Consider the following 13,740-nt stretch of genomic DNA (forward strand, 5'->3'; position numbering starts at 1 on the left):
GCTGAGGCGCCCCGTGCCGAGCCTGGCCTCTGCCAGTCTCACGGCCGCTCTCATTCAGGCGCATGTTCTCCGCCTGGGCCGCCTCCTTGACCCTGCTCGGTCAGCCTGGCTCTCGCCCGAGGCCTTGAGCAGCCAGCTGGGCATGTGCTCCGTTCGCAGTGTGGGCCGTCTCCTGTGTGACATCTGGACTGCCCTCCCATTGGAGGCGGCATCCGCCCTGGAGGACCATCTCCGGGCGGGCCAGGCCCCCTGCACTGAGGATGCCCCAAGCGAGGCTTTCCCTGTGTTATCAGTCGCCCCAGCCGTGGCCGACGATCTGGCCGGCGGCCCTGGCACCCTGCTGACGCTCCCTGTGCCTCCTGACAGTGACACGGGTTGTCCTTTTGCTTCTCTGTCGCGTAGAGGTTTATACGCCTGGGTGATTCACATCCGCCACGCCCAAGTGCTGGCGGGCCGCCCCGATACACTGTGGCGACGGCGCCTGGGGCCGCCAGGTTCTCCACCGGCCCATCTGGCGTGGCACACATTGTATAAGCCGCGAATTGCCAAGAAGACTGGCGACCTGCAGTGGCGGTTGCTGCATGGCATCCTAGCCACTGACACGTTTGCGTCCCACTTGGACCCAGCCGCCTCGACAGCCTGCTCCTTCTGCCCGGGGGGTGTTGAGGAGACCCTTTTTCACGCTTTCCTTGACTGCCCCCGCCTGCAGCCGCTCTTTGTCATCCTCGGGCTGCTGCTGCAGGCTCTGGGCAGGAGCTTTTCGGAGACCACCTATGTGTGCTCCTGCCTGTACCGGGCAGCTGAGAGGGGCCCCGTCTGCCTGGCCAACTTTGTACTGGGTCAGGCCAAGTTGGCCGTCCTCAAGAGCCGCCGGAACCGGCTAGCCGGGACCGGCTCAGATGATGCCCTGCGGCTTTTCTGCCTCCTGGTGCAGGCGCGCCTCTCACTGGAGTTTGAGCACGCTGTGCTCCGGTGAGCGGTGCCCGCCTTTGAGACACACTGGGCCCTTGAGGGAGCGCTGTGCCAGGTGGAGGACGGCCGTCTCAAATACACGCTCTGATGTCATGACCGGTCTGGGCGACCGGGCTGGCTCAGTGTCGAACTGTGACTTCCAGCTCTGCCGCGTCCTGGGCCCTCACCAGGCTGCTTTTTTGCTCTCTTTTTGTGTGGAAGTTGAAGGTTTTGTTACATGTATGATGGGATGGAGCAGGGTCTGAATTGTTTATGACTGTGGCCGGCATGCGGACCGCGTAGCATGTGAGACACGACGTGAAATGCAGCGAAGGTGTCTGTCACGGTGTGATGGGTCGGTTGTTTGGTTTGGTTTGGTAGTAAGTTGTTTGTGTTTTCGCTTTGCAAGCAGCTACCATTGTTGTATACCTGAACCCCTGAATAAAGTAATTAAAGTCCTTCCTTCCTTCTTTAAAGAATCTTTAATGAACATATGTATTTTTCTTAAGAAATGTTATCACATGCATTGAAGCTGTTTGCCATTCATTTCAATGTGATCTGAATCAATTACCAAACTTTTTTGAACTCATAAAATAGTTTCATTTTTTAGTGATTTCAGAACTTCATACTTCTCCCTGTCTCTCTGATTTTTCTTGTTGGTTTTCTTTTCAACATCTATAGAATCAGATGGATGAATTAAAAAGGCAGGAGATGCTTTTATGAGTTAGTTGACTAGCACTCAAAACTATCTTGTTTGGGGATGAAAGAAATAATGTAGTGGAAAACTGCAAAATACATGTGCTTTGTATTGTGGCATAAACAATCACCAGGGAGTGGCAAGAACTAAAATATCTGACTAATTAAGAAGCCACATGACTTGAGTTGTTACCACCTTAGAAATGTTTAATTCAGACTACTGTATTATGTGGTGATCTTGTACCAAGCCACCATGGTGAGGGAATAAGTAACAAGCCCAGCTGTTTTTCCTAGTAGTAAGAAATCTTTCGTAGGGCTGATTCTGGAATATAGGTTTAATCAGTTTAATGATTAATGTTATGTTTACCTTTAAATGTTGAGGTGAAAAAGATGAATTGGAAAGTTATTCCATGAAACTGAATATGTTTTTTCCAGGTTTTAAATAACAGTAAACCCTTCCCTTCTAGGAAGGAAAAACTAATGCTGTGGTATTATTTTAATTAGCTCTTCAGGTGCTGGGAATGTAGCAGACCGTGTCTTGGCTCAGTTGTTAACGGAAATAGATGGGATAGAACAGCTAAAAGACGTGACAATTTTGGCAGCTACAAACCGACCGGATATGATAGACAAGGTAAGAGTAAATGCACTGTGGTATACTCTGGGTCTCTTGTGAAAACCATCTTCTGGAATAATTTAATTTTATTTCAATGTTTATTCTCTAAATAGTTTTCTAACCAATTTTTTTTAGTTAAGGGAAGATATTTCAAAACAAAGACAAAAGAGGAAAGGATTATGTCTGTTTCCTTTTAGTTACTTGAAGTTCAGTAAAAACAAAAATGGTTTGCAATATCCTTAAGTATCAGTTTGCTGAAAAATTCTCTCTTAAAGTAAATTCACTAAATTTGTGCAGTGACATGTCTGGTGAGCCACTTGTCTGTTTTGTTCTTACTGTGCTTGCTTATGAAGGAGTGTACTAGGAAAAATATTTTTCAAATGATGTTTTCTGAATTTTCTTGAAAGTTTGTAAATATTTTATGATAATTTTAACCTTTTAAAAGTACTTATAGGAAGTTTTACCCCCTTTCTTTTTTGCAAGATTTATATGGAGGATACATAGAAACAGCACTGTCACCAGTTAGTTCATAAATATGAAGCACTGAGAAAAAAGATCAGGACTTCAACTCCAGAAATACAGTTGTTTTCCGCTTGAGCCATAGAAGACTCTCCATTGGTGTTTACTCTTATACTTTGCATGCAGATAGAAAATAGTAAAACTGGTCGGGAATTTTTCATTAAAAACAAAACAATTAAATGAAAAATGCATTTTCTGCCAAAATAGGGTTTTTCACAAGGAATTTCAACCATTAATCTGTCTGCCTGAGCCAGTTCAGTGTGTCATGGTATTTGTAGTTCAGGTATCTGGTTTGCCTCTATTCTCCTCTATTGGCCAGGCTTGCTGGCTAGCTTCTCATGACATACCAAAGTCCTCCTGGCTCATTTTCTGCAAAAACTTCCACTAACATAGTTTTCCACCCCCATTTTGAACAGAAGCATACATTTTGAAATATGTTAGTATCTTCTGGAACAGACATTCTAGTTAATAGGAGCCAGCCATCAAACCCAACAGGCAGTTGGGACCGGTAGTAATGCAGCCAGTAAGGCTTTTGTTAGTAGCATACTGAGACTGGTGCTGTGTACACACGTTCAAATAATCAGGGAGAATTCTCCTGGATTTGTTCCCCGGTAGTAAAAATTAACTAAACAGACATTTGAATGCGAAGTCCTCAAAGAGAAGAGAGATTAAACTGCTGATGCTGTGCAGCGGGGTGGGGGCGGTCCCTGTGCATCTCAGCATGCTGTGCAAGCTCCCTCAATCTGCTTGGCAACAGATGGTGGCCTTGCTTGGAGTCAGCCTGTGTCTCCCTGGAGCACAATGTGGAGATTGTGAAGAGGACATGTTTTGCTCCCCTCTGGAGAAGCAGAATCCAGCAAGGGATGTGCTGTCTCTTTGTAGGGGGAAATATGTTAGAGGTCTGTATTCCCTTGTGAGAGAAGTCATGGTATGTACAGAGTTTTGCTCAGTTTGAGGCATGTTCTGTTCCCTGGTTGGTTGGAGTAGTACAGTCCAGCCCAAGTGACACACTGTCTCCTTGAGAGGGAGAAGGGGAGGGAAGGGAACAAAATACCCTGGAATGCTGCAAGGTTATTTTGTGGCTTCTTTCAGAAGGGTTACTTGTACAAACATTCACTCTCCCAGAGAAAGTCTTTTGGAAGTAATTTAACCCTGGTTATTCCCAGGTTATTTTTTCCCTGGAACAGCCGTTTTTGCTTTGGGAGAAAAAGTCTGAACATCTGTATTAGAGGTGCACCGATATATTGGTGCCATATTGGATTGGCAATGATAAAAGGAAAATTAACTATTGGCTATCAGCTTTTTTTGGCTAGTGTAGCTGATAATGTCACCAATAAATATAGTAAGTCTTCTGGCTGTGGGACCCTGGATGTTGCATACATGCACATGGCCAGGAATACAGCTGGGCAGTGTGGAGAGCAGCATCCTGCAGATAAGTGTGTGGAAGGGAAGAAGCAGGGAGGGGAGGGCAGATCAAGGCCCCTGCAGTGAGGGGAGGGGCTGGTGTTGGGGACACTGCCCAGCCAGGGCAGTGACTTGAGGTGGGAAGCAGGTCAGAGCTGTAGACAGCTTGTCCAAGGGGCATGGGGAGCAGAAGCCTGTCCCCGTGCCGCTTTGCACTCCCCCAGGGAAGACCCCCAGGGAAGACCTGGGGGGCATATGCTGCCCCACCCCCCCAGATTTGTACGTGGGGTGAGGATGGAGGCGTACTGTTCGCTGCAGGCTCAGGGTGGTCTGCTGTACTGCCTTTGTCTCGGGCGCTGCGCACTGGCTGCACATCCCCTGCCTTCCCAGCAATGGTGGGGGTGGTGAGTTGTGCCTCCTGCTGCCAGGAGGGCAGGGGACAGACGGCCAGCGTGTGGCTCCAAGGACAAAGGCAGCAGAGTAGAGAGCCCTGAGCCCGTAAGCAGCCCACCTTTACCCCACTCAGCTCAGCTCCCATTAAAAGCGTCTCCACACTTTAAAGTGGTGGTGGCAGCGCTTCAGCTAAAGCTCATTTGAAGACCTTTAGTTCAAATGTCCCCACTGCCATTTTTAAGTGCTGGGATGCTGATCCCCTGGATGAGCCACCCACAGCTTCTTCCCTCTCCGTGTCCCGGCCCTGGGATCCCATTCACCACCCTGGCTGGGCAGCGCCCCCAGTCTCTGCCATATCTCACTCTCTCCCTCATCATGGGGGCCTCAATCTGGTCCTCATGCACTTCCCTTCCTCTCCACAGACTTATCTGCAGGGAGTTGCTCTCCATGCTGCCTGGCTGTGCTCCTGTAAAACGGTTATTGGATTGGTATTGTTCAACAGCTGATTATTCATCAGGCATATTGGTATTGGCCAAGAAAATCTTTATCGGTTCTTCCCTAATCTGTACACTGAATATGGTACAGTGACTCTCCCAGGAGAAACTCAGTGTCTGTACATGGTACAATGACTCTCCCAGGAGAAACTCAGTGTTTGTTTTTGGCTGCATAAATATATTCTCTGCCACTTGAACAACATCATTTTAAATTTAAGCTGTTGGTTTTGTCTCAACATCCTTATCATACATGAATTTTACACAGCGTCATTCTAGTTCATCGAAAGACCCGTATGTACATCCACTTTTATAGGAACAGCTTGTTTTGGTTAATAGCTACTACAGAATCAGCAGAGGGGAATAATGTACTGCTGAATACATGAACCAGTGAAGAGAAAGGGACATAGTTAGAAATTAGCAAAGGCTGCAGCTTTACTTGAATGTAGACAAGGTGAAACCTGAGGTCAATAAGGTTGAAATGGAAGAAGGTAATTGAAGCCCTTTTACAAGCTCTGGCTTCTCTCCATGAAGGTCATATGTTCACTGTTCTTTCAGTTGCGTATGGAATTGGGGTGACAGGAATTTCACTTGTAGCCAGGGAAATAGAGCAGATATTTTAATTTAAATGTAATGGCTGCTGTTAACTTTAATTTTACTTTCTTTCACTTTAAGCTGTTTTGATGGTTTAGAACGTCAGAAAATTCTTAATTTGATTTTAAATCAGTAATTTGTGCATCTACTCCTGGAGTATTGTTTGTACAGTGAAAAAGCTTCAACACTCTTGGTTTTGCCAGTAGACAATAAAGGAAAGCAAACATATCAAGCTTAAGTTAAAACTCTCTAAAGACCTCACATAATTTAACATCCATGAGAAATTGAAGAGACAGATTTTCTCTTAGATTATTTTTAAGCATAAATTGTGCTTTTCTTTCTTTTACTGCTAATTGTCAACAAGGTGTACTAGCCAAGGCACTGGACTGGACAGAAGGATCAAGCTGAGGGATTAAAATAAGAGATCTATTTAAATTTCCTTAAGTGATTCTTATCTTATATCCAGTAGCAAAAAACAAGAATGTAAAATAAAATTAAACTCTTTAAAAAGGACTGTTTTATTGAAGCATAATAGAAAAGTTTTACCAATCCACAGTGGAGGAGGAGAGAGTTTGTGTTATTTAGTGAGATTTGAGACTTGTGAGTCTGTGACTGATGCAATATTCCTGAAGGCCAGGTGGGCTCATTGTGCTTGATATTATACCCTAAGGCTTAGGGATACTTTTCCTGTTTCCTTTTTGGTCTTTCTCCTCACTGGAAAGGAATGGGGGAAGGGTGAGCACCAAAACAATCTTACTGTTCTCGGCTAGATTCAGCTATAAACTTGGACATCTCAAAGTGTACGGCTTTCTGGTTTACTTTGCGATTAATGATATCCATATATTCTTTTAAAAAACTATGATATGTACTGCATTAATGCAGCATATTTAAATATGCATTAAAGTTGTTACATATTTGACTATGAATAGAATCTCAGACGCTGGGGTCGGAAAGGATCGAGTCCGATCCCCTGCCAGTGGCAGGAAAAAAGTGCTGGGGTCATGTGACCCCAGCCAGGTGCTTGTCCAGTCTTCTCTTGAAGACCCCCGTGGTAGGGGACAGCACCACTTCCCTTGGAAGCCTGTTCCAGATTCTGGCAACCCTAGCAGTGAAAAAGTTCTTTCTGATGTCCAACCTAAACCTATTCTCCATCAGCTTGTGGCTGTTGTTTCTGATTATTCCAAGGGATGGTCTGGTAAATAGAGCATCTTCTATTCCCTGCTACTCCCCCCTGGTGAATTTGTTTACAGCCACAAGATCCCCTCTCAACCTTCTCTTGCGGAGGCTGAAAAGGACCAGGTCCTTCAGCCTTTGCTTATAAGGCCTTCCCTGCAGGCCTCTACCCATGCAAGTGGCCCTTCTCTGGACCCTCTCAAGATTATCCCATTTGAAGTGTGGCACCCAGAATTGGATGCAGTACTCCAGCTGCGGCCTTACCAGTGCCGCATAGAGGGGGAGCATCACCTCCCTGGACCTGCTTGTGATACACCTGCTAATGCATGACGAAGTGCGGTTAGCTCTGCTAATTGCTTCATCGCATTGACAACTCATATTTATCTTGGCGTCGACAATGACTTCAAGATCTCTTTCTGCTGCTGTGCTGCTGAGGTCAGCCCCAGCCTATAGGTGTGCTGATAATTCCCTCTCCCTAGGTGCAGCACCTCCCACTTGTCCTTGTTGAACTGAATCCTCTTGTTCTCTGCCAACTTCTCTAACCTGTCCAGGTCCACCTGGATTCAGTTTTTTCCCATCAGTGTGTTTTCTTCATCCCATAGTTTGGTGTCATCTGTGAACTTGAACAGAGTGCTTTCCATGCCCTCATCCAGGTCGCTGATGAAGATATTGAACAGTACTGGCCCAAAGACTGAGCCTTGGGGGACCCCAGTGCTCACATTTTTCAAGGTTGGTACCGACTTGTCCACCACCACTCTCTGGGTACAACCCTTAATCCAATTTGCCACCCATATGACTGTATAATTATCTGTGGCACAGCTGTTCAATTTGCTTTTCAATTAGGATGGGAAACTGTTGAAGACCAATAGATGACATTTACCTCAACACCTATTTCTTAAGCTTTTAGTGATCTGGTCATAGAAAGAAAACAAGGTTAGTCAGGCAGGATCTGCCTGCTATGAACCTGTGCTGCAAACTCTTCAGCATTATATTACCTGCTGGACTCCTACAACTGCGATCCAAGGATAGAGGTGAGACTAACCGGTCTATAGTTACTTAGATCTTCTTTCCTCCCCTTGAAAATAGGAACCACATTGGCCCTTTTCCAGTCCTCATGGACCTCAGCTGAGCACCACGAGTGCTCAGTCTTGCCAGTGGCTTTGCTATAACACTGGCTAATTCTTTCAGCACTCTTGGGTGGAGCTCTTCCGGTCCCACTGATTTAAATGCATCCAGCCCCTCCACCGTTATTGGGCTGGTGTTTCCTCTGCTTTTGTCAGTAATGCATTTGGGAGATTTGTTTAGATCCATGTTCAAGAATACAGAGGCAAAAAACTCATTGAAGAGCTCTGCTTTGTCCCTCCTATCTGTCACCAGCTACCTTGTTTATCCTGTGGGGGTCCTATGCTGCCCTGTTCCTTCTTTTTGCTCCCTATATACCTGAAGGACTTTTTGTTGTCCTTTAATTTTTGTCACTAGCCTGAGTTCTAAGGCTGCTTTGGCCTTCCTAACTGATACCCTGCAAGTGCGAGGTATACTTCCTCCTTGGTAGCTACTCCCCCTGTATGTCCCTTTTTTTGCCATTAGGCTTTCCTGGATTTTCCTGCTTAGGCAGGGGGGTTTCTTAGCCCCTTTGCCCCCTTTACTACGCAGTGGGATTGCTTCCTTCTGTGCCCAAAGGATTGCTTCCTTGAGGAATGACCAACCTTCTTGGACCCCCATTTTGTCAATGCTCTTGAGCTTTAATGTCCCACTAACTAATCTCCTAAGGCCTGAAGTCAGCCTTACTGAAATCTAGCACTTCTGCCCTGCTGCGTAGTTTTCCCAACCTTTGCTGAATAGTGAATTCAGTCAACTAATGGTCGCTATCCCCTAGGTTGACTTGTACCTCCAGATCCCCAGCCAGGTCGTCCCCCCTAGCAAAGTCTCTAGTGGGATTGTGTACTTCCTGCGTCAGGTGGAGGTCCTGTACGCAGGTTAAGAACCTACATGAGCAATTAGTTCTGGCTTTCTGATCCTCCCAGCAAATGTCGGGGTAGTTTCGGTCACCCAAGACAACCATATCTCTTGACCGTACGGCCTCTGGGAGCTGTCTGGAGAATTCCAGGTCTAGCTCATCCTCCTGGTGTGGCAGTTTATAGTAGACTCCCACTACCAAGTCCCTTTCCCCTGACCCCCACCCTCCCTCCTAACCCACAGTACTTCAGTTTGGTTCTCCTCTGATCCCATCTTGATTATAGAAGATGTATATTGCTCCTTAACACAGAGAGCAACACCCCTCCACCATTTTTCCCCACTTTATCCTGTCTGTGCAACCTATAACCATCAATGCCTACCGTGCAATCGTGAGTAGGGTCCCACCAGGTTTCATTTAACCCAACCAGGTCGAAGTTGCTGTTTGCAGGCACAAGTGCAAGTTCCTCCTGATTGTTCCCCCTGCTCCTAGCATTAATGTAGAGACATTTAAGCCCCCCAGTGGGTACCCTTGGTATCCCCTTGTCCTGAAGTCTATCAGGCTCCTTAGTGCTTACCTGGGCTGATCCATCACATAGCTCGTGGTTCTCTGAATGTAGGTTCTTGTTGTCCACTGCATCCCTGTCCCTCAACAAACCTAGTTTAAAGCCCTTCGGAGATCAGCCAACCTGTAAGAGAACAGATTTTTACTTTTAGAAGAAAGATGAAAACATACGTGAATAAATGAGAAAAAGAAATATTCTCTACAGGTGTGAATAAGGTGACTGTACTCTCATTTTAATGCATCTTCCTTAGAGACTACAAAGGCACAAGTACAAGACAAATATGTGTTCTTTCCCATGGTGCCCCAAGGATTCAGGAATATATTAAGTAATTTTTTCAGGTTATATTTTCATTTTTTCTAAATAGAGGAATTGTTAAGTTGTTTGTGATTTGTCACTAGCCTGAGTTCTAAGGCTGCTTTGGCCTTCCTAACTGAGTAGTTATCAATCCAGGATATTCCTGTTTATGTATGTCTTAATCTTCCACTATTCAAATATAACTTGAAAAAACATTTACAATTATGGAGATTTTTATAATGCAGACTTTGTCATCACTGTAAATGTTATGGAACATTTCTCTGATGTTTGTATGTAGTCCACACATTTCTAGCAAGTAATTTACTAAGGTACATGTAACTATAATATTGTTTGTGCATTTTGCATGTTGTACACATGTTGTGTGTGTGCTGCATACATTTATTAATTATAGTAATTTTCTAGGAATATCACAATGGCATCCAACTGCAGTTAGAATCTTAAAATGTGAGGGTGTTTTTGTATGAGACGCTACAACTTGTTTTTTTATTCATTTCTGTCATGACACAAGCTGATCTGATATTGTTACTACCTTCCTTAAAGAGAGACATTTTTTATTCAAAGTACTTCTGTTCCAGAAAATTTCTCCTTTGATAAATTGCTCTTCCTGCATTAACACATGTGATGGGAACAAGATGTTTTGAGCATGCATTGAAGGTGCTAGTGACACAAAAAATGCTTATGAGTCAGTAATAATAAAAATCCTTCCTGTTATGCAACAAATATGTTTAGTTTTTTACCATCTGTGATGTCTGGAGAAAACAGCGATAGAAATAGAATTGACGAGACAAAGTACAATATGAACAAATACATATTATTAATAGTGACTTATACAGTAAAGCAGCTATAGTATTAAAATATAAAATATTTTGAGCACTTTTAAAGATTATTTAGCCTGAACTAAATATAAGCAAACCCATAATTGTATATATGCAGTCTTTCCAGTGTGCCATCTAGCTTATTTCTTTGGAATAGAACCTATATATTTTCTCTTTTGTGTCTGTTAATTTAAGCCAATTCGCTTTTATTTCGAAACCCCCCTCAAACACAGCTGTTAAAGCAGAACTTGGTTCTCAGGTGGGAAGGATGGATTGCTATCATTATTACTTGCCTTGTGCAAGTATCTTTTTCCTTTTAAGCTGTTCTTCCATCTCAATTAACAAGGGTCAGCTGAAGGAAAAGAAGCTGTTAGATCCCCAGGGAACTTGGTGATTGTTTCAGCCCAGGAAGTGAGATGTGTGTAGCTGAGGAATCAGATAGTTCTACCTCCTGGTGGGTCAAATTTGAATGTCAAACACATTAGCTGTGATGTAAAACACAAGGTGCTGAATGAAGTGATGGTTTGTGATGTGGGAAGGCCCCCTGGGGCTTCTGACAGCTCTACTCCTCCTTATCACAGAGTGGAGAAAAGTTGCATCCTGAAGTGTAGCATTTGCATGAGAATGATGGGATGTGATGGGACAAATGAAGATTAATGAGATGATATGATGTCATAGTGGCCCATTGTGTTTAGATTGATGATGATCTGGTTTTCTTTAGTGTTGAGAGCCTTCATAGCAGTATAAAACAGAAATTGTATTGATGCACAAATAATGGGTTGATTGCCAAGGAGTTGAGAGTTTATCAGAGCTTAGTTGAAAGCTATGATCATCCTGGGACAGTTGGGGCTCAGAGCTGAAGAGTCTGTTATGCAGATTATTTTATGTCGAGTGTGCATGAAACTGCAGAGGATTACTTCCCTCTTGTTGCATTCTTAGCAGCAATAACTTTTCTTCAAAAAGTTGGGACCAAATTATTCCTTGCAGTAAGCTCTGAGTTCAGGAGATTTCCAATCGGGGTGAATTTAATTTACTCATTTTAAAAACCCATGTTGATACTAGTGTGTTAAGGTCATGTGAATGACATAAAAACTAAACCAGTGTATGTTGTATACAGAAACTGCCAACAGTGAGGCAGTGGGATCACACTCTCGTCCCTTAAAATACTTTTTGATCTCACTTGGTGTTAGAGGGCTCCTTTTGGTCAGTGGGTTTACACAGTTGTTTAGCATGTTGGTCTGATGCTCTATTTTGATCATTCAGTAGCTATGGGACTGTCTTAAATTAAAGCTGTTTGCTTTGATGAAAATAAATTTAAAAAAGCATTATATAGCAATTTGGCAGAATTAATAAAGAAATTCTAATTTTTAGCCTGCAGCAAAAGTAAATAAACTTTTCTTTTTAGAAACATCAAACGTTCTGCTTTTCTGGAGGCTTATGGAAGAGTTTCAAATATTTAGGTTTGCGTTTTATGAGTTAAAAGGAATAGGAGAGAATCTTACATATTTATTATTGTCTGGAAGTGTATGCGAGTTATTATGAAGCACACTCTAAGCGTTGTTTAGCAGTCAATCACTGACAAACTACAAATTCTGCCAAATCATGTGTATTTATTTATATATGGTCCTGTTTAGGATTATTACGGCCTTTCTCACTCTTCAACTTGATCAGATATAGTTCCCATTAAAGAGTCTGGGTTTTGTAATGGTTTTAACATACGAGGATTTCCTTTACCTTGGTACAGTGAAAAGCTGAGCTGGATTATGTAGCTCATGAACTCTGTCTTGTCTCTGAATTTGGTGGAAGATGGAATCATGAAGAAAGACATCAGTTTTCAGTTTAAGCCAAAAATGTATTTTCTAGCTGTATTCTTTGCACAGAACATCTTGGAAACATAAACGTACCCTTGACTGATTGCTAAGAGTGAAAGGAAGAAGCAATTGTGCTTGACTTCTGTAGGATCGGAGGACGTCTGAAAGAGTTCAAACTAATGCCAATGCTATGGAGAGGGTTGGAATTAAACACAAGCGTTTTAGGCTTATGTGTGAGGCTCTTTCAGTGATGTGACTAGAGCAGAGCATTAGCTTGTGTTTGTGGGTACGTTTCTAATCTGCCTATTGTGGGGAAAATAGATTGAAAACATGAACCAACTGTATCAGTCACAGTGGCATCTGCAGAGAACCTGAGCAATAACTCAGAGGGCTACAGACTGCTGCATTTATCTAAATGCAGTAGTAACAAAGGCCCACTGCTTTGAGGGACCCTCACTACCATCCCTGCAGAGGGCTGTGTAGGTAGCAGGAAAGATGAACAGCATGTTTAGATTTCATAAATACGACCGTATTATTTTAAAAGAAATCTGGGACTGTGACCCCCTTGCCTCCAGCTGCTGCTCAGGTGGGTGTCAAAAGGCGTCAAAATTCAAATTTGGCCAGGGCACCACACATGCATGTGTGCCTGCACACACGTGCGCACATGCAAGCCTACACTCACAGCAGTGCTCTTCCCCCACCATACTCTACCCGCCCTGGCTGATCCCCGCTCCAGGCAAGAGCAGCAGTGCTCAGCTGCTGGTCAGGTGGCCTGCCAGTGCAGGTGGGTGGTGCCAATCCAGGCCTTTTTTTTTTCCATTTTCACCAACCAGTTGGGACACCGGAACGGCCTACAAAATCCAGGACTGTCTTGGCCAAACTGGAACATAAAGTCACCGTACCAAAATACAACCTGGCTGTTTGAGATAATGACCAGGACCAAGACTTGTTCCCCCCTGCTGTTCCCTAACTGTTCTGTAAGAAGGGTTTCCTTTTGCTGTCTCACGTGATTTTGGAGGTTCCCTACTGTTGCTGCCAAAATGGAGAAAAGTTGAGAGCGTTACTGGCTTTGCCCTTCTGAGATGGGCATCAGCATCCTGCCTGTAGCTTGCTAAAATGGGGCAGGGCTACAGGACTACATATGTCTTGGGCCCCAGAATGCCTTGGTCTGGCCCTGGCTACATACACTATGTAAAAAAAGCATCAGCGTTAAGTTCAGTTTATATCTCAACCAGTCCTTTTACTAGCTGACAATACTTAGGCCAGCTATTACAGAGCAATGTGAAAGGAGTTTGGTCCTCTTTATAGAAAGTGTTATAAAGACGAGCATTTACAAAGTATTTTCAGATATTGTGATGGCAAGTGCTAGGACAGTGAAAGATTTTGATACTCTTACGTGGTTGTAACAGGATACTTAAGCACCCTACCTAGCCTTGCTACATGGGG

At 44.0% G+C, this 13,740-nt stretch overlaps 1 protein-coding gene across 4 annotated transcripts in view; it reads left to right on the forward strand.

Annotated features, from left to right (window-relative positions):
* SPATA5 (spermatogenesis associated 5) overlaps positions 1 to 13,740 on the forward strand; it is a 325,571-nt gene that overhangs the window by 115,975 nt on the left and 195,856 nt on the right. For all 4 annotated transcript variants that reach the window (XM_019534019.1, XM_019534017.1, XM_019534018.1 and 1 more), the window contains one exon: positions 2,152 to 2,278. In XM_019534019.1, coding sequence (XP_019389564.1) covers positions 2,152 to 2,278 — 127 coding nt within the window. The remainder of the gene's footprint in view (positions 1 to 2,151; positions 2,279 to 13,740) is intronic.

This window comes from Crocodylus porosus, unplaced genomic scaffold (assembly GCF_001723895.1).
Source record: "Crocodylus porosus isolate Cpor-Errol unplaced genomic scaffold, CroPor_comp1, whole genome shotgun sequence".
NCBI classification, from domain to species: domain Eukaryota; kingdom Metazoa; phylum Chordata; order Crocodylia; family Crocodylidae; genus Crocodylus; species Crocodylus porosus.